At 38.5% G+C, this 20,561-nt stretch overlaps 1 protein-coding gene across 3 annotated transcripts in view; it reads left to right on the forward strand.

Moving 5' to 3' along the window:
- Positions 1-20,332, forward strand: part of MAGI3 (membrane associated guanylate kinase, WW and PDZ domain containing 3) — a 265,111-nt gene extending 244,779 nt beyond the window's left edge. For all 3 annotated transcript variants that reach the window (XM_027090938.1, XM_027090939.1, XM_027090940.1), the window contains 5 exons: positions 7,450-7,552; positions 8,318-8,444; positions 9,382-9,525; positions 16,240-16,378; positions 17,910-20,332. In XM_027090938.1, the coding sequence (XP_026946739.1) occupies positions 7,450-7,552; positions 8,318-8,444; positions 9,382-9,525; positions 16,240-16,378; positions 17,910-19,006 (1,610 nt within the window). In that variant the 3' untranslated portion in view covers positions 19,007-20,332. The remainder of the gene's footprint in view (positions 1-7,449; positions 7,553-8,317; positions 8,445-9,381; positions 9,526-16,239; positions 16,379-17,909) is intronic.
- Positions 20,333-20,561: the final 229 nt, after the last annotated feature.

Below are 20,561 nucleotides of genomic sequence, written 5' to 3' on the forward strand. Positions count from 1 at the left end.
CTTATAGATTATTACAAAATATTGAGTATAGTTCCCTGTGCTATACAATAGGTCCTTGTTGATTATCTGTTTTACATATAGTAGTGTGTAGATGTTAATCCCAACCTCCTAATTCATCCCTCCCCTATCGCCCTTCCCCTTTGGTAACTCTAAGTTTGTTTTCTATGTCTGTGAGTCTCTTTCTGTTTTTCAGCTTTACTTTTCTTCATTGTACTTATCTCTACATGAGGTTATTGAACTATGAGTTTATTTGTTTATTGTCGTCTCCCCTACTAGAATGTAAAGTCATAAGATTCATGAAGTTAGAGATTTTGTCATGTTTGGTGCTAAATCCCAAGGGCCTAAAACAGTGTTAACCACATAGTAAGTGCTCAGTCAAATTTTTTGAATGAAGGCTTATTGTTACTTAATATGATTTTGGTAAGATTTCTTTATCTCAGTTTCTTTACCATGATCTCTTTGGCCTGCTTTTTAGCCTTAAATTCTGTTCCGTGACCCACAAAGAAAAGCAGGCCTCAGTGCCACAGGGTTGTGACATTTCAGGGTTGTTCTGAGAATGATGTATGTAGTGCAATTATATCACCATGCTTGGCATGCAGTAGTGATAGAAGCTGCTAGAAGTAGTGGAACTAGCAGTAGTATACATCAGTGTTTCTTAAACCATATATAGAAGCATCAGTGGTTTTTTTCCCAGTTCATCACAGACCAGCGTTTTTTGTAAAATTCAATAAAAATTAAATGAAAAATGAAAATTTTTCTGTCGAATCATTATAAAATTAAAAAATTTTTACTCTCAGTATCAGTATGCATCTTATTGCTGACTAACAGACCACACTTTGAGTAGTCTTGAGACAGAGAAAGAAGTGGTCTTTCTACTGCTGAATGATATTAGTATAATTTTTTTTTCAAAATTACCCTTTATTGTTGATGGTGTTTTCGAGAGGTTGTCCAAAATTACTCAGTTGTTTTTCTTCCATTTAAAAATTAACTTTGGAATTCCCTGGCAGTCCAGTGGTTAGAACTCTGAGCTTTCACTGCCGAGAGCTGGGGTTCAATCCCTGGTCTGGGAAATGAGATCCCACAAGCTGCGTGGCACGGCAAAAAAAATAATAATAACTTTGACATTCTGGCCCAAATACTTCTGGACTTGTCTTCTGGACAATCTTAAGATTTCTTATATAAGGCCAATCAGTGTTTACGAAAAGTGGAAGGGTGGCGGGAAACACCCCAGCAGATCCATGCTTTAAAGTGTTATTTCATATGTAGGTGCAACCTCTTAAAATACAATCACATTTGACATGTAAACTCACATTTCAATGATTACACCTTATTTTTACTATACTCTTAAGTTTTATTAAACTGTGGGAACATTTAGAATCTCTTACTTTTCTCAGGTAAATTAGAAAGTGTCCCTTCTGTCCCATTCATGGAGTTCGTAAGACGTCCAAGCTTCTCTGAAGTCTGTCAATTGCACTAAAGAGTCAAATGAATACTTACAGCTCTACAGCTGTTTTCAGAAATCACACATTCAGAGCGATACCTCAAAGCTGCATTCCATCCCATGTGATACTGCTCCCCGCCTCTCCATAAGCCATTCACTGTAAATCAATAAAAGACAGTTATCTGGAAAAAGAAAACTTGTTTCCTTCACCCTCTTTTCCCCCTTTTGCTAGATATGATTCGGTATCTGTTCTTACTTTGCCAAGTTCCCAAGTCAAGTGTCGTGTGTGGTATAAAACCCTCAAACACATTCAGGACTCGGGACTCCCCCTGCTGTGTGGCATTCCCACGACACTGCCACCTCTTCACCAGGGCAGCTCCTTCTCAAGTCTAGAGCATAAACTGACTCAGCCTGCTTGTTCTTGCTTATTTGGAAAGAAATCTTTAAATTGTATGATTTTTTAAAATTGATTCCTAATGTTGTGTCAGGTCTTGTTCATTTCATTTTTAAGAGTGGACACAAGTTCCCAAAGGCTACCAAGGGCTATGTTAGAATGGTTCTGGTAGTGTTGCCATCATTTTCGTTTTGTTTTGCTTTCCATTAATTTATCTGTTTATTCTCACTTGTCTCCGTTTTCCACTCTCATTTCTCTCACTACTCCCACTGGGAGTTATGCCAGTGTATTTTATGTGCCTCCCTTTATTTATGTCTTTTAAAATACATGTTTTTGTGTGTGTCTGCCTTTATTTTTTGAGTTGTATAACTGGTATTGTGTTATAGATTTTATGCTGGTTTTTTTTCTCAGAACCATATGCTTTCTTTTTTTTAATGTCACTTTATTGTTACAGAATCTAATTCAGGATCTTTCATGGCACTTAGTTGTTGTATCTTCTTTTTTCTTTTTAATTGAGACATAACTCATGTGCTATAAATTTCATTGTTTTAAAGTATACAAGCCAGTGGTTTTTAGTATATTCATAAGGTTGTGCAACCATCCCCACCAATTCCACAACATTTTATCACCCCTATAAGAAACCACTACTCTACTTTCTTTCTCTATGGATTTGCTAAATATTTCATGTAAATGGAATTATATCTGACCTTTTATGTCTGGCTTCTTTCACTTAGCAAAATGTTTTCATGTTTCATCTGTGTTGTAGCATCTCCTTTTTATGACTAATGAAAAATATCCCATTATGTGTATATACATTTTGCTTATTTAATCATTATGTGATAGACACTTGGGTTGTTTCTATTTTTTTTCTATTATGAATAATGCTGCTATGAACATTGGCATACAGTTTTTATACAGAGGTATGTTTTCATTTTTCTTGGGTGTATACCTAGGTGTGGAATTGTTGAGTCATATGATGTCATGTTTAACTTTTTGAGGAACTGTCGAACTGTTTTCCACAGCAGCTGCATTGTTATATATTCCCACCAGTAATGTATGAGGCTTCCAATTTCTCCACATCGTCACCATTTATTTTCCTTTGTGTGTGTGTGTGTATGTATGTGTGTGTTTTAAGCCATTCTAGTGAGTGTGAAATACAATAGTATCTCATCGTGGTTTTGATTTATATTTCCCTCGTGACTAATGATGTTGAGCGGCTTTTCGTGTGCTGTTGGTCACTTGCATATCTTCTTTGGAGAAATGTCTATTCAAATCCTTTACTCACTTTTAATCGGGTTGTCTTTTTTATTGTTGAATTATAAGGCTTCTTTATATTCTGATTTTAGATCCTTATCTGATATATGGTTTGCAAGTCTTTTCTCCCATTTTGCGGGTTGTCTTTTCACTGTTTTGATATTGTCCTCTGATGCACAAAAGTTTAATGTTGCTGTTGTCTAATTTATCTATCTTTTCTTTGGTTGCTTGTGCTTTTGGTATCAAGTGCCTTCAAGATTTATCTGAGTTGCTGGGTGAACACAATCGATTGCTTTTAACTACTTGACCATTTTCCATACTGTATATTTACTGCGTATTACCTGTCTCCTCCCCCCTAGACAGCCACACCATCTCCAACTCCCCATTATCACAAACTATCCTCTATACCTTCATATATGTACCTTATAAAACAGTGTGAGAATTTATTGGAGTGAAATTGCTTGATCAAAAGAAATTGCTTACTTTGACCAAGTACTATCAGATTGTCCTCTGTAATCGCTGCAGCCATCTACACTCCCACCAACAGAACACTGAGGATTCTTTATCTTCACATCCCCGCCAATACTCAGCATTATCCAGCTTTCAAGTTGGCTAGTGTACAGCAAGGAAAGTGTTACTTGGTATATAATTTGCATTTCTCTGATTACGCATGAATTTGAGCATCTATTTGGATGCTTGTTTGGGGTTGGTTTTTTTCTTGTAAATTGCCTCTTCATATCCTTTACTCATTTTTCTTGTGGGATTGCTGTCTTTTTCTTGTTGATATTTAGAGATTCCTTGCAAATTATAGGCATTAGTCCAATTTAGTTTTAGAAAGCATAAATACCTTTTCCTGTCATCTGTATGTTAACTTTGACTGTGGTGCCCTTTGTTATACAGAGAGTCTTAATTTAGATGTCACCAGATTAGTCAATTTTTATTCAGTACCTTATGGCTTGTGCTTTTGAAGTTTTATTTAAGATATCTTTCCCCACCCCATATCACAGAAATTTTCTCTTATATTATCGTCTATTGGATTTCTAATTTTGCATTTTGCATTTAGATCTTGAATCCATCTGGAGCCTACCTTTATATATAGTTTTAGGTGGGATCCAGTTTTATTTTTTATCCTTACAGTGAGCCAGTTTTTCTAGTACCATCTATTAGACAGTACTTCTTTTCCTCATTGATTTGTGGAGCCATCTCTTCTGTATATTAACCTCCCCTTTAAACATGAATCTCCATACCACAACGTTCATTGCAGCACTGTTTACAATAGCCAGGACATGGAAGCAACCTAAATGTCCATCAACAGATGAATAGATAAAGAAGATGTGGCACATATATACAATGGAATATTACTCAGCCATAAAAAGAAACAAAATTGAGTTATTTGTAGTGAGACTGTAGTGAGACTGGATGGACCTAGAGACTGTCATACAGAGTGAAGTAAGTCAGAAAGAGAAAAATAAATACCATATGCTAACACATATATATGGAATCTAAAAAAAAAAAAGATAGTTCTGAAGAATGTAGGGATAGGACAGGAATAAAGACACAGACGTAGAGAATGGACTTGAGGACACGGGGAGAGGGAAGGGTAAGCTGGGACAAAGTGAGAGAGTGGCATTGACATATATACACTACCAAATATAAAATAGATAGCTAGTGGGAAGAAGCCACCACATAGCACAGGGAGATCAGCTCGCTGTTTTGTGACCACCTAGAGGGATGGGATAGGGAGGGTGGGAGGGAGACGCAAGAAGGAGGGGATATGGGGATATATGTATACATATAGCTGATTCACTTTGTTATACAGCAGAAACTAACACACCATTGTAAAGCAATTATACTCCAATAAAGATGTTAAAAAAAAGAGAATCTCCAAGTTCTTTATTCTGTTCTGCTAGTTTATCTATTATTATCTATATGTACCTATTGTATATATACATATAATTTTAATATATATAAATATAATTTTTGAGTGTGTGTATATATATATATTCACACACACACACACTTTTTCTTTTAGTCTGTAACTTTGTGGTATATTCTAGTATCTGTCTGTAAGGCACGTCTTTCTCCAAGCCCCCACCAAATCAACTAGGTATTCATGAAATTTTCCATGTAAAATTTTAGAGCCAATTATTAAGCCACTCTAAAAAATCCAGCTGCAATTTTTATTGGGATATATTGAACATATATATTAACTTCGGGAAAATTTATACCTTTAAATATTAAGTCACCCCACCTAAGAGTATGGGCTCTCTCTTCAGTTATTCAGGTCATCTTTTCAATAGAATTTTAGAAAGTTCTTTCATGAGATTCTTATTTATTCTTGGTAAAGATGATTCCCAATATATTATAATGTTTGTTGCTAAAGTTTAACTGTGGGATTTTGTGTTTATCCTCTGATAATACACTTTCTCTTAAGTAGTTACATACAGAAACTCCAGCAAAAGTTTAATTCTCATTGAGGGAAAGATATACTTAACCCATTGCTTTACAAAAATCTTCAGATAAAATTCAGAGAGGCTGCTGCGGCAGCCTAGCCAGATACCACTACTCTCCTCCCGCCACTGTTTATACCCTGGCCTGTGTTTTCAGAGTACTCTCAGTTACTTTCAGTTACAAGAAGTTCTTAAATAAGAATAAATTATTTATCTATGTTTTTAGTCCCAAGAACTTCGAAGAGAAACAACTTAATCCAAGCCATAAAATAATGATGTATTTAGTGACCCTGAAGTCCCAGCTCTCTCAATAGAAATTGCTTCCTAAACATTCATATTCCTTGTTTTTCACATCAGTCTTTCTGTGTTTTCATTATATTTGAGATTCAGATTTTATCAGTTTCTACATGTTCTAACCTAAAAATGTCCTCTTAACCTGGAACATTTTTGCTAAGTTAGGTAAATATTTCAGACTGTACACCTTAAGAGAAATATAGCCCCAAATAAGAAATATAGCCCCAATCATTTTGATGATTATGATAACCATAATGATCATTTTAATAGAAACATTAATATAGTGAATATGATATGCCAGGCACTGTTCTAAGCATGTTTATCTATACAGTAACCCCACGAGGTAGCTGTAATTCCCTTTTCATTGATGAGATGATTAGAAGCACAGAGAATTAAAGTAATTTGTTCAAGAACACATAGCTAGTAAATGATGGGATCTGCCTGAAACCCCATCAGTCTTGCTCCAAAGTTCATGGTCTTAATCATTAATCTATGCTCTCTCTTTGATATTTTAAAATATTCTATGTTTTAAAATTTGGGCGGGATAAAACATTAGAAAGTTTCAGCTTTTTTTTTTTTTTTTTTTTTTTTGGCTGTGTTGGGTCTTCGTTGCTGCGTGCAGGCTTTCTCTAGTTGCGGCGCGTGGGCTTCTCATTGCGGTGGCTTCTTGTTGCGGAACACGGGCTCTAGGCATGCGGGCTTCAGTAGCTGTGGCACGTGGGCTCAGTAGCTGTGGCGCACGGTCTTAGTTGTTCCGTGGCATGTGGGATCTTCCCAGACCAGGGATCGAACCCGTGTCCCCTGCATTGGCAGGCGGATTCTTAACCACTGTGCCACCAGGGAAGTCCGAAAGTTTCAGCTTTAAAAATAAATATGAGTCTGACAACCTCCAGAGTGTCTTTTAACTGTCATCTCCCATGAATTGGCATCTAGTTCTAGATGCAAGCAGTTACTTTGCTTAGTTATGAAATCCGCCTTCAAGGAACAACAGGAGTTCTGGAGCTGTTGAGGATGGTACTGAAGCAAATGTTCCTTTTTTCACTTACATCTGTGCTCTTAGAAAATAGAATCAGTAAAATCTTTATAAACATTTGTCAATACTCAGGATGATTTTATAAGTTTCTCTTTGATACTAGAGTCAGGTGAAATAACTACTGCTACATTAAAGATGCAGGTTAAAGATATGTGTGTAATTTCCAGACTGGCCTCTGTGCTCCAGCATTCCTAAGACCTGTCTTTGTCATCTAGAGTGGTTTACCAATTATGGGCAGTACACTCTGGAAACCCATAAATATATTACAAGGTAGTTCCCAGAGCTCAGTCCTCTAGATAATAGTATGGAGTATGTTCATTTCTGATTTTCATGTTGTGTGGACGACCAAAACAAAGGTGAAAGAGGGAAAGCATGTGCAGTAAGAATGATTCCTGGTCTCTTCAAACATAAACATCGATCAGAAGCCACAGGGAAAAAGACATTAGTTCCAGTCGCAGGCAGCTGATAGCAGTGCTGCTTGTGTAAAGTCACTACCGTCGGGAAAGTGACAACCACTTGTTACTGTCTCACTTTCATAGTTTTATGTACAAATTCTTATTTCTCTTGTTTCGCCTTTGAACAGAGCATCTTGGTCCACCATCAGGAACAAACTCCGCCAGGCAAAGCCCAGCCCTGCAGCACAGGTCCGTGGGACAGTCACAGGCCAACCACATACCTGGGGACAGGTGGGGCTGCTCTTCTCAGGTTTTGGTTTTTTCCCCTGCTCATCTCCCCACTTTTCATCACCCACCCACCCCCACTCACCTCCACACAGTTATGCAGAAGCCAGCCGGTTAGGTCAAGATGAGATGTCTACTCCCTCCGGTCCCTTTGTCCCTTCCTCCCCCTCTTCCCAGCCCCAGCCCAGGGTGCAGCGTAACAGGTGGGGATTAGAAAGAAGTGACAGTAGCACCTACTCTGCTGCTCTAGGTCCTCACGGTTTTGGTAGGGAAGCCCCAGACCCACATCAATTACCATCTTCTTAGACTACCCGAGCAGTATCTATGCATATTTCTTTCCTCTTTCGTTGAAAATGTAAGTCAAGAAACAAAAACTAAATTTCCAGAAATTCAGCATTTTCACAGGCATTGGTACTGCAGGAGAGCCATTTTACACTGTCACAAGGTCAGCTTACCTGCCCTCCGGTTCAGTGACTTGAGTGCAGTTTTCCTTGATGTAAACTGTGCTGAGACACCCTTAAAACAAAAAAACAAAAACAAAACGAAAAAACAGCATGGGGGTGTTGACAGACTTGAAGCCAGGCTGGAGTTAATGGTTAGTTTTTGCCTGGCATCTCTCTGCTTCTAGATACAGCCTGTCTTAATAGCAGTTTGTCAGAGGGAGAATGGCACAATTCAGCTTTTAAAGGAAAAGAAATTGATCCGCTTTTACTTTTAGGCTGTTTTTCATATTCTCAGTTCAGAGAGTGACTTGATTTCTCTTTCCTGTAGAAGTGTCACAGAAGGTGAAATTGGAAAAGACGTCCTCACTTCCTACAGACACTCGTGGTCTGACCACAAGCACCTTGCACAGCCTGACACTGCAATGATTTCAGTCATAGGCAGTCGGCACAATCAGGTAACAGAGATTCCCCCCAGATGCAGACAGTTCTTTTCAGTTGCTGAATCACTGACACTGATGAATTTTAACTGCAAATCAGTTCAGATAAATTTGTTCCCAAAACTGATCATTCTTAAGGACCTACTCTGTGTTTGGCATTCTCTTAGTGTCCACGAGACAACGTAAAGAGTGAAAAAGAAGTTTATCCTCTATTGGAGAAATTTTAACCCTTAGTTGAGTACCTAGAAGTAGCAGTGTTTTAGTTAATCAAGGAAGGATTTGGGGTGGGTTTTTTTTTCTTTTTTCAGGAAAATTAGTCAAAATCTGCTTAAAGGAAGCACTGTTCAAAATTCTGTTCTCTGATTGTTCTGTTGCATATTGACCAACTAGTAGAGAAGACATGTAATCTTCAAATTAATTTAGGCTGCATTTATAGAAATTAAGTAGCCCTTTGACCAAAACGTACATTCCTTCCTTATGATATAGAAATGCATATTGATATCATATGATAGCACTTATATGTGGAATCCCAAAAAAATGATACAAATGAACTTATTTACAAAACAAAAATAGACCCACAGATATAGAAGACACTAAGGTTACGAAAGGGGATGGGGGATAGATTCGGAGTTTGAGATAACATATACACCCTACTATATATAAAATAGGTAATCAACAGGGACCTACTGTAGAGCACAGAACTATACTCAATATCTTGTAATAAACTATAATGGAAAAGAATCTGAAAAAGAATATATATACATGTGTAACTGAATCACTTTGTTGTGCACTTGAAACTAACACAACATCGTAAATTAACTGTACTTCAATTTTCTTTTAAAAGTGTGTATTGAGAATATAAATCATTTCTTCTGGCCATAAAAGGAGTCTTTCTTCAAACTTTAAATAAAGCAGTCCACGTAAACTTGTTTTTCTTACACTTCCCTCTCTCTAGAGCCTTGGCTGTTACCCAGTGGAGCTGGAGCGAGGCCCCCGGGGCTTTGGATTCAGCCTCAGGGGTGGGAAGGAATACAACATGGGGCTGTTCATCCTGCGTCTGGCTGAGGACGGTCCTGCCATCAAAGACGGCAGAATTCACGTGAGTTGGCTTCTGTCTGCAACCTTTGGTTCTGGCTCCGGACTGGAAACTTCTGAAAATAGTTGATTAAAGGGAATGCAGAAACCTCCTGAATCTATGAAGCAAGCTTTTCCATCACTAAAACCTGAAAGGCAGATGCTTGTCATGAGTTCATTTCCTCTTTGCAGGGTACTATACTGTATTGCAGTTAGGCTGTTTGCGCTGGCTTGACTTTGGTCAGTAAGAAAAAATCAATTTTACTTACGTAGTCCACATTCAAGGGCAAATGGATTAATAAATAAAATATACTTTCATCTTATTAAAAGTCTTGGGAAAGCCAGGATGAAACAGAATCATAGACTTCTTCCAAGAAACAATAATCCCAGGATTTTTTTTTTCCCTCTTAGCTACTTCTAGAGGGAGCCAGAGGTCGAAAAACATGACTCTCCCAAACTTTATTATCATTTGCAGGACTAGAAATCACGTCAGCAATGTTCCTGCATAGGGGTTCTCAGCTCTGAAACACTATAGCTTTGTACATGGCGTTGAGGCCAGATGGTTTATGGATCTGCAAAAGATATTTTCCTTCCTTCTCTAGATGTTACTTAGAGGCTTCTTATATTGAAGACATTTGCTGGGCTCAGTTTTTTTTAAATAGTTAATTTACTGGTATTCAATTATATGCTAAAAATTTTATATGCTAAAAATTATAAAATCCGGACAGGCTTCCCCTTACTATTCAAGAGAACTTTGGAATTCCTCCCTCTGCTACCAGTGGGCATCAGGGAAAGCGAAATTTTTTTTTTTCTTCTTTTTATTTTTCTCTTTTGCTTTTAACTAAGTAAACTAATTAGAAAGGCAAATGACCCTGGCAGATTATTAGATGGTAAATTCTAACAATGATTAGAAAAGTCTTCTGGGCGATTGCAGTTTTAAATTATGCACATCACTACTCCACTCCCATTACTCAGTTCATAAACGTTTACCGAGTGTTTGCTTTACCCAAGGATTTATACATGATACTGAATAAGCTAGGAGAAAGAGTGACCCCCAAACAAGATACCATCCTTTCTCTAAAGGACTAGACTTTTGTACAAGTTCAAAGTAGGTGAATATGAGTAGAGAAGATTTCCTAGAAGAGGTGGCATTGGACAGTCAATAGGATTTCAACAGGGAGAGATTAAGAAAACATTCCAGGCTGAAGAAATGAGCAAAGGGGTAAAACGAAGGAAGTACACGTCATATATAGGGAACTGCAAGTGGTCGAGTTTACCTAGAGTCTATTTAGAAAATACATAGGAAGGTAGAAGAAAATGAGAATATGAAAGTAGGATGAATCACCAGTATGTAGGTCCAAGGCAGTGGAAAGTCACAGAAGGCTTTTGCGCCACGAGTTCCCCCTGAGAGCAATACACTGATAAAATCAGTCTCTTGGTGTGTAGGATGGATGAGGGGATAGGGCTTAGCTATAGTTTAGGCATCGAATCATGGTGGTGGGAGTGTAACTTGGATGGTAGTACTTTGGGTGGACGGTAAGTGATGCATGTGGGATCAACCGTTAATGAAGAAAAGACCAGTTTAGATGACTGACAAGTATTAAATGAGTGAAGGATGAAGGAAAAAAAAGAGTAAAGGATGGCTTAGAGGCTTCACCCGGCCTGTACTATGAAAAAAGAAAAAACGTGAGGGAGGCCAGTGGGAGAAAGGATTTGGCAAAGACTGATGATGTACTAAGTTGTAGTCATGTTGAAGGACCAGCTGGTTGAGCAGGTGTAAATATTTAGCAGGCAGTTAGGACAAGAGGTAAAGTCCCAGATTGTGACATTACCCAGACGGAAGTGATAACTGATGCCTTTGCTGTGGATGAATTCACTAAAGGAGACGATTTAGAGAGTTGTGGGCCAGGGGCAGGACTCTGGATAAGGCCTGTCATTAGTGGACCATAGAAAGTAGAGAAAATGGGGAGGGTGAGAACGCAGAGCAGCAGAAGCAGAGCTGGAGGGTGTTGACGGCAAGGAGAGGCGCTGATGGCCAAAGTCCATTAGTGTGCTGAAGCTGAGCTGTTTGCTCTCGCCACAGTTCACTTTCTTGTAGGGACAGTTTAATAAAGTGGGGAGAACATGGGTTTGGAAATCAGACAGGACAAGGATCGAACTCTGGTTCTGCCACCTTGTAGCTGTGCATCGTTGGGTAACTACTCTGAACCTGCACAAAACGCAGAGCTATAATACATGTAAAATACATGGCCCAAGTAAACTTCTTAAAGTTTTAGTAAGAGCAGTTTGAGGCACTGTTTATGGGGATGGCATACTTATTTCTGGTTTTCTTGGTCCTTTTTCTCCTCCACCCCCAACCTTTTAAAACAAAAATCTCTAAGTCATTTAAATTTGGAGTTTTAAAAAAAATCTCATTGTATATTGTATCACAAAACTCCAGTTAAACCAAAAACTAGGATATAATTGAAATGTTGGTTTCAAATATAACCCTCAGATACAGTAATCTCACCAAATAAAAGGCAAACAAAGAGGCCTTAAAGGATTCTATTTCTAAAACATGTTATTCTTTTTTTTTTTTTTTTTTTTTTGCGGTATGCGGGCCTCTCACTGTTGTGACCTCTGCCATTGCGGAGCACAGGCTCCGGACGCACAGGCTCAGCGGCCATGGCTCACGGGCCCAGCCGCTCCGCGGCATGTGGGATCTTCCCGGACCGGGGCACAAACCCGTGTCGCCTGCATCGGCAGGCGGACTCTCAACCACTGCACCACCAGGGAAGCCCTAAAACATGTTATTCTTAATAATGAACAGAAACTTTAGAATTATGTGATTAAATCAGCTTTAATATAAAAAAGAAACTCTGAAATTTGAAAGCAAAAGCAAATAAGCTATTACTGCTATGCCCAGGTTTGTTCTAAACTCTAATAAAATAAATCAGCTTTTCAGAGAATAATTTTTCTGGCTACTAAATCATCAAAATCTTGACTTGGTGTAGGGATCATGGGAGCTTTGCTGTAAATGACAACTTACTCAGGTGGCCACTGTCCCAAAAGATGAACATTTATCTCCAGCTGACACTTGTGCATGGAGCCAGCCACCTGAGCATCCATCCTGTCTGCCTTCCCCTCCTGCCTCTCTCCTCTTCTCCCGTCTTTTCTGTTAAGCTGACACTGTACTTTGTGTCCTGTACCTATTATTCCAGTATCTTCCGCACCTGAGGTAGTGCCTTGAATATTGATAGTAGATGTTCCATAGATATTTGTTGAAAGAATAGAATGCATGGTTAATATTTCTAGATAATGGGAGAATTTTTTTTTAATATTTAAGATTAACTCCCAGAACTTATTACTGGGTAGACACGACTTGGGCTATAGGAAGGAATAAGCAAACAGTGTAATCGTATAATTCACTAAAACAAGAAAATGTTTACTTTTAAGATAGATGGAAAGGTGTTGAGAGGATCTGTACATGTAGTGAGTCTTCAGCTGGTCCTTAAATCCTGATTTAGAGAGGAAGGAAAAAGGTTCTGGGCTAAGGGAATGAGAAATCAGCTGAATGGAAAAAGTCCATATTAGGTAATAGTGTCAGACTGAAATATTTGACAAAGAACAGAATCCGATTTAGAAACTGTTAAGAGTCTGTTGTCTTCCAGACCACATGTTTTCACTTGTATTAGTTTTAGTCTCACAAAAACTCTGTGAGGTAGGGGGCATTATCCCCACTTGCAGATTAAAACTGAGGCTCAGGGAGACTGAGTCACAGCCATAGAGGGACCCAGGGCCACTGTCTCTCAGCCTGGTCTGTGTGCTTTCACATCAGGCCATGATTATGTCATTTGGACTCAATTCCTTTGGGAGGCATAAAGGGTCTTAAGAGGTTGTAAGATAATGTAAGCAATGTGTTAGAAATATTGTTTAGTCATTTTAATATTTTAGTGGATGTTGTTTGAAAAACTGCAAGACTGCCTTTAAAAAGCGACTTTTTTAAAGCAACACAATTTTTCTCTATCGTTCTTCCTACTTTCCCCCTTTTGGTTCTCCTGTTCTCATTTTTTTCTTCCCCTTTCATTTCTTTCTTCTCTCCTCTCTCCCCCACAATTCTATTTTTCAATAATACAAAAACCTGACCTTGAATTTTTATTCTTATCAAAAAATATATTCCCCATTTTTTGTATTTTTATCACACTTAAATTTTTTAAAGTAACAAACTTTTAGAAGAATGTTTACATTTCCCTCTCAAAGGTGTGATTTTTTTATCTTAAGCTTTGTGTAGTCCAGTTTAGACCTTTTTCCCCTTTTGAGGGCCTCTCTACCATAAATCTTAAAACCATGGCTTTCCTCTCCTTCACCCTAATTTAGTTTTTAAGTTAAACAAAAATGACACCTGGTGGCAGATCTGTTCAATTACAAGTTTTTTGCAGTTTACTTATTGTGCTGAAAGAATAAGAAATATGCAGGTTTGGACAGAGAATTTAAGCCAAAGACTATAATTGAAATGAATTATAACCTCAAGCACGTTTTTACAAGATGTACCCAAAGCATGCTCCAAGTAGTATCTATTTTAATAGTAATTTCTCTAATTATCAGAGGGTTTTATATCTGGTGCTAATTTGTCATCTGTGTTTCCTCATGAAAATGATTTTTCTATAATCACTTATTAAAGAAAATCTGGGTACCGACCTTTATTTCACTTATATACCTATTCTGATTATAAGGGTTTTTTAATGAATTGTGTTTATTACTTTTTCTCCATCCTATTATGTTTATTATCATCTTACTTTGGTTTTTTTTTTTTTTTTTTTTTTTGCATTACGCGGGCCTCTCACTGCTGTGGCCTCTCCCGTTGAGGAGCACAGGCTCCGGACGCGCAGGCTCAGCGGCCATGGCTCACGGGTCCAGCCGCTCCGCGGCATGTGGGATCCTCCCAGACCGGGGCACGAACCTGTGTCCCCTGCATCGGCAGGCGGACTCTCAACCACTGCGCCACCAGGGAAGCCCTTACTTTGGTTTTTATTTTAGATTTTTTTTCCACTTTATGTGTTAACTCCATCTATTTTGTGATATCCTCCACTCATTTTTTTCCCATAAATATGCAATAAAACTTGTTCTGTTTTCTTAGTTTACTTGAAAAATTTTTGCATTGTATAGAACGGGGTGCAGTCTATAGTTAAATCTTCATCCTGCTACTTTTTTTTTTTTTTTTTTTTTTGGCTGCTTGGGTCTTTGTTGCTGCACGTGGGCTTTCACTAGTTGCGGTGAGCAGGGGCTACTCTTCGTTGCGGTGCGTGGGTTTCTCATCTCGGTGGCTTCCCTTGTTGCGGAGCACGGGCTCTAGGCACGCGGGCTTCATCAGTTGTGGCTCGCGGGCTCTAGAGCACAGGCTCAGTAGTTGTGGCGCACAGGCTTAGTTGCTCCGCGGCACGTGGGATCTTCCCAGACCGGGGATCGAACCCGTGCCCCCTTCACTGGCAGGCAGATTCTTAACCACTGTGCCACCAGCTTTAAATCTTTTTTTGGAAAACCAGAAAATAGATCATTTGAAAATTAACATTTATTTGTGCTTGGTGTATAATCCTGTTTTTAGCTCATTAATTCCTCCCAACAACCCCAGGAGGTAGGTAGGTACTAATGTTATCCCCACTTAACAGAGAGGAAAATGAGACCACTCTGCTAGGACGAGGTCGAGCCAGGAGTGAACCACAGACATTATGACTCCAAAGCCCAGCTTCCAAGCCACTGTGCGCTGCTGCAGCTGTGGATACAGAGCAATCCTACTCACCTCTGTTAAATAATTACTGCGTCCTCTTCTGTTATCTCTGCATTGTTTTAGTAAGCTCTGCAAATATTGCTTTTTGTAATTTCAGTAATTGTCCATTGTTCAGTTTTTCTGTTTTGAAGCCAATACCCTTTAGTTGTTTGTCACCTCGAAACGTTTAAAATCTGGATATATTTTTAAATCATTACCATCATTATCTTTAACCAGGTCCTTTGCAGAAGTGATACTTCACTCTTTCACATTTCCTTTTTCTTTTCACATAACTACAGACATTTCTAGTAAATAGCAATGGTGCTGAGGCATTTTATTCTGATCCCTAGCGTGCGTTTGTTTTCTAGGGAAATCACTACACACTAAAGTCATTTAGTGTAAGCCAGCTATTGGTTTTAAATAAGTATTCATAGTAGTATGAATTTCTCCAAGCTGAGTTTTCTTAGAGTTTTAGTCTATAAATATTTCATTTAGGTAATGCCTCATATATGTACAGGGTGTAGCAGCAACACAAAGGAAGGAGTAGGCAGTTCTCCCTGGAGGCCAGGATAGGCTTCAAAGATGAGGAGCCACCTGCCTAGGATTTAGGATATTCAGCTCGAGTCGGTAAGTACCCTTCACAGGCGGATTAATCAGAGGTAGCTCTGTGGTATCATGTGGGTCATAGAGCCTTCACCCTCTCCCACCACTTAACGTTTGGTTGAAAACTTAGAATTTGATTCTTGGCTTCAAGATGCCCAGATCCTGCTTACTAGTCATAGAAACTTTTATAGCATAAATAAAACTGGACATCTTCTCTTCCTATTGCTACCACGTGTCCACTCCTCGTCAACTCTAGTGTAATAGCACTGTGCACAAGTTAAATATTTTACAAAGAGAGTCATTCAGCAGAGTTGGGTGGCTCTAGGGATGACAAAACAGAACCAAAGGAGGATGTGTAGTTTCATGTTGTTTCTGCGAATGTTCCCTGTCTAGGTTGGGGACCAGATTGTTGAAATCAATGGGGAACCTACACAAGGCATCACACATACTCGAGCAATTGAGCTCATTCAGGCCGGTGGAAATAAAGTTCTTCTTCTTTTGAGGCCAGGAACTGGCTTGATACCTGACCATGGTAAGTTAAGTAGCTCACCTGTAGCTGAAAAGCTGAGAATGTGTTTGTTAGGGAGGGGGCAGCAGAAGGAAAAGGAATATCTGTTTGGAGGGGACAGATATTTTACTAGCTAATTCAGAGGTAACCACCAGAACCATCTAAAGTTAGTTACCATAAATAATAATATTATAAAATAAGTGATTCATACAGAACTTTTGTTAGACTAGAATATATATGTTAAGCTAGTTTCAGCAGAAAACACAGTTGCTTTTGCAGAGAAAAGTGCCTATAAAAAATGAGAACATTAGAGGCAAACGATTTTAATGTCATGAAAAGCATTTGAAATCTCTTCAAATGTTATTTTTTTCCTTATAGTAAGATGAGTTTCTCTCTTAATGAGCAGCATAAGAACTTTAGGCTTTTCTGGTCATTTGTCAAAAACAAGTTACTTTAGCTCTACCTGGAGACAAGGAGTTGCACTTGGGACCATTTCCGTAGTCCTGTACTGATCTTAAATTTCCTTGGTTTCATTGTATGTTTTTGAAATATCACAGTATTTGAAAATCACTGTTTATCAACTGAGTGCACTAGTCTAGAAGTACAATACCACACCACTTAGTCCTTGTCCGTTCCAGTTTCCTCCCTTCCCCCCATACAGCTTTTGAGGGATAAGTATAGACATGACCTCCTACAGTCCCCTTCCAGCCTATAATCCTCTGACTGTATTACCTTCCACCATCTGCTTGTAAACCATACGTCCCCGGTGACATCTTTGCTAACTGCGCTGTGATGTTTTTTTTACACAGTCCTAGGCTTTTTCTCTTCCTTCTTCAGGTTTGGCTCCTTCCGGTCTGTGCTCCTACGTGAAACCTGAGCAACATTAAGGCTTTCAGGGCTTTTCTTGGTCTTTCCTTAAAAAGATTTGGTAAATTTGCATGTCTTGTAAATCACTTCCTTCTTTTTTTTTTCTTTTTAATTAAAAATGATGCTATTAAATACATCTACTTCTATCTTCTGCACTTTTCAGTTTCCTTTTGACATTAAATTTGACAGCTTAAAGCAAGAAAATTATTTACAAATGCCCATGAACTCCATTCTGGTTACCACAGTTTGGTCTCCTTTATTAGTGATTTTGGCAAATCCTGAAGCTATATCCATCAATAATAGCTAAATTAGTAAGCTGCTTGGACCAGGTAATTTGGTCCAATTATTTTATTATTTATTTCTTTTAAGATTTTTATTGGGCTTTTGCTACTTATAAAGAATTTACACATCATATATTATCGTACCTATTATACAAAAGTAATTGGAAAAATGAATACTATTATTTTGTATATATAAAACAACCTACCCTTCAGGTACAAGTATAGCTGTCTGTATATGTCTGCCTTTATAGAGAGAGATCTAAACATACATGAACTTTATTTATAAGATACTCAGGCTGTTTAAGCAGTCAGTAAAATTCAAATGGCTATCAAAAAATTCAAAACTTAATTGTTCCTATTTATAATTCTAAAATTTAATAATGTTCTACTCAAATCACTTTTTTTAGGTGATTGGAATATTAATAACCCTTCATCTTCCAATGTGATTTATGATGAACAGTCACCATTTCACCCATCTTCACATTCTGCTTTCATATTTGAAGAGTCTCGTGTGCCAGTAATTGAAGAATCTTTGATGAGAGTTCAGATATGTGAAAAGGCAGAAGAATTAAAGGACATTGTGCCTGAAAAGAAAAGCACTTTAAATGAAAATCAGTCTGATAGAAAACATCAGTCTCTTCTCCATAAAAATGTGAATAAAAGGGATCCACCCAACAGTCATGGGCACAGTGATAAGAAAAATCTCTTGAAAGTAGAAAATGGTGTCACACCAAGAGGCAGATCTGCTAGTCCCAAAAAGTCAGCCAGTCGATATTCAGAGGAACATTTAGAAAAGATTCCCAGCCCTCTAAAAAATGACCCCAAAAGAGGACCCAGAGATCGATCACTCAGCCCCAGGAAAGGAGAGAATAAAAGTAGTCAGATCAGCACCAGGGCAGCTTCTGGACAAGACCATTGCAGAAAAAGCAGAGGACAGTCTTCAAGCCCAAAGAAGCAGCAAAAAACTGAAGGAAGCAAAGACCAATCAAATGTGAACCAAAGAGTAGGGGGCTATGCTAGCAACAATGCTGAGCAGATGTCAGATGGGAAAGAAAGATCAGGTGTTGTCAGGAAAGATACAAATCAGAGTCAGCCTGGAAAAAACAGAACCAGGTCTCCAGAGAAAAAAAGCAAGAGAATGGATGAAAAGTCGCTTCCATCCAAAAAGACAAATAACACTACTAGTAGAGCTATATCAGAAAATGAAAAAGGAAAGAAGGCAACCTTAGTAGAAACAAGTTCTAGTAAAGATAAAATAGGAGAAAATGTCAAAATATCAGAAAAGAAGCCAAAGCAGGAACCTGAAGAAAGAATGGTTTTAAACAAAATAGAAGATCACAAAAGAAAAGAACTAGAGGCAGCTGACAAAAACAAAGAGAGCGGAGGGTTCAAACCTGAAAGCGGTTCTCCAGCTAAGAAAACACCAATAACTCCAGGGCCTTGGAAGGTGCCAAGTGCAAGCAGAGCCACAGGCACTACTGGTGTGGCCGAGAAGCGACTGTGACCTTTAGTATAAAACAAAAAAACAAGTTGTAATCTTTTCCTACTAAAAAGCAGTGTTCCCCTCCCCCCCCCAAAATCATTTTTTTCAGGAATTCTGAAACACACATCAGAAGTACATTTTAATTTGAGCATCAAGTTACCTAGGCTGCATGAAGGGCCTGCAGGATTGCTAAGAACCCACTGTCCCCTTGGCTGGCTGCCCGCCTTGCGCTCAGGAAGGAGCCGCACCCACGGGCTCATCGGACACGCCCGGCTCAGGCCGCCCAGCTCGTCTTCATGAGTGTCTGAACAAATGACATGTTGATATTCACAACGTGGTCACAACTCACTTTATATTTGTGCCAAGTTATCTACTGTATCATGTCTATTTTATCCTTCTCACGCAGATATTTCCACAGTAATGAAAAAACTAGGTTTGGCTTGGAAGTTGATATTCTCAATAGCATGTTGCATGTTTACAGAGAGAAATATTTGAGCCCTTGCAGAAGAAGAGATTGTTAACTCATCATTAAAGATGGCAGTTGCCTCTCCTAACAGCTTACTGATGATGTCCCCATTTAAAAATAAAACTCCCAAACATCGCTACTGGAAAGAAAAAAAAAATGTAGTCAAATACTGACTTTCTTATGGCTGTTTATTTTAATTCGGCCGGATAAGGTATTTCAAATAACTGTTAAAGATGTGATTTACAAATGAATGTTCAAATGAGAAAGCACTTCAATTGATTAAGAGTTCACCTCCTGCTGTGTTATCCAACTCTAATGTGTTATAGCATCTCAGATCACCCTTTTATTTCATTTATTTTATTATGAAACCACAAAGAAGCATATGGAAATATTGCTTATTGCTATCTGAAGAAAAACTACCAAATTTCTCTTTCTGGATATTTTGGTTGAACCAACTACTAAGTCATTAGTCATTAATACATAATACATATTTGAAGAGGGACTTAATCATGAAACCAGTTTCACGGTCCGTTGCCAGATGAGGTACCAACTCATCTGGCAGCCGCTGTACAAGTTCAAGTGTTGAGAAGCAGAACCTGTGTGAGACCGACTCACAAGCAAGTGAGAACAAACGTGGTGGTAGACAGTCCTTGCTAGATCTTAATTTTAATATCTAGCTACATTAACCTATTTACAAAGAAGAAAGGGAGCGTAAACATCTGCTTAGCTTGTACAGATTTTCAGAATTCTTTTCTCAAGTCTAATTAGAGATGTTTGTTGGAAGGTAGAGACAGTTTTTAGCTCCATAAAATAGATCCGGGTTTCTCAGCCCCCGGAAGCAGCATTCAGTAGCATCTATAAATAAAGGAACATTCTCAGAATAAAACCATTTTCTGGAGTATTTGAACACACTTGTTCTGTCACCCTGGGTTCATCTTGTTATTGTGAAACACATCATGTCCAGGTCCTTCCCTCTCAGAGTCTGACTGTGAAATTCTTTAATATAACAACTAAATCAGCCCCTGTAGATAAGACATGCTTCCCGGAGTGAGATTTCTGAAATCCCCTTTCCATCCAGAACTATATTTACCCACCTATTGTAACTACTTG

The sequence above is a fragment of the Aethalodelphis obliquidens genome, unplaced genomic scaffold, assembly GCF_003676395.1.
Source record: "Aethalodelphis obliquidens isolate GAN/ISIS:26980383/991018 unplaced genomic scaffold, ASM367639v1 scaffold70, whole genome shotgun sequence".
NCBI lineage: Eukaryota > Metazoa > Chordata > Mammalia > Artiodactyla > Delphinidae > Aethalodelphis > Aethalodelphis obliquidens.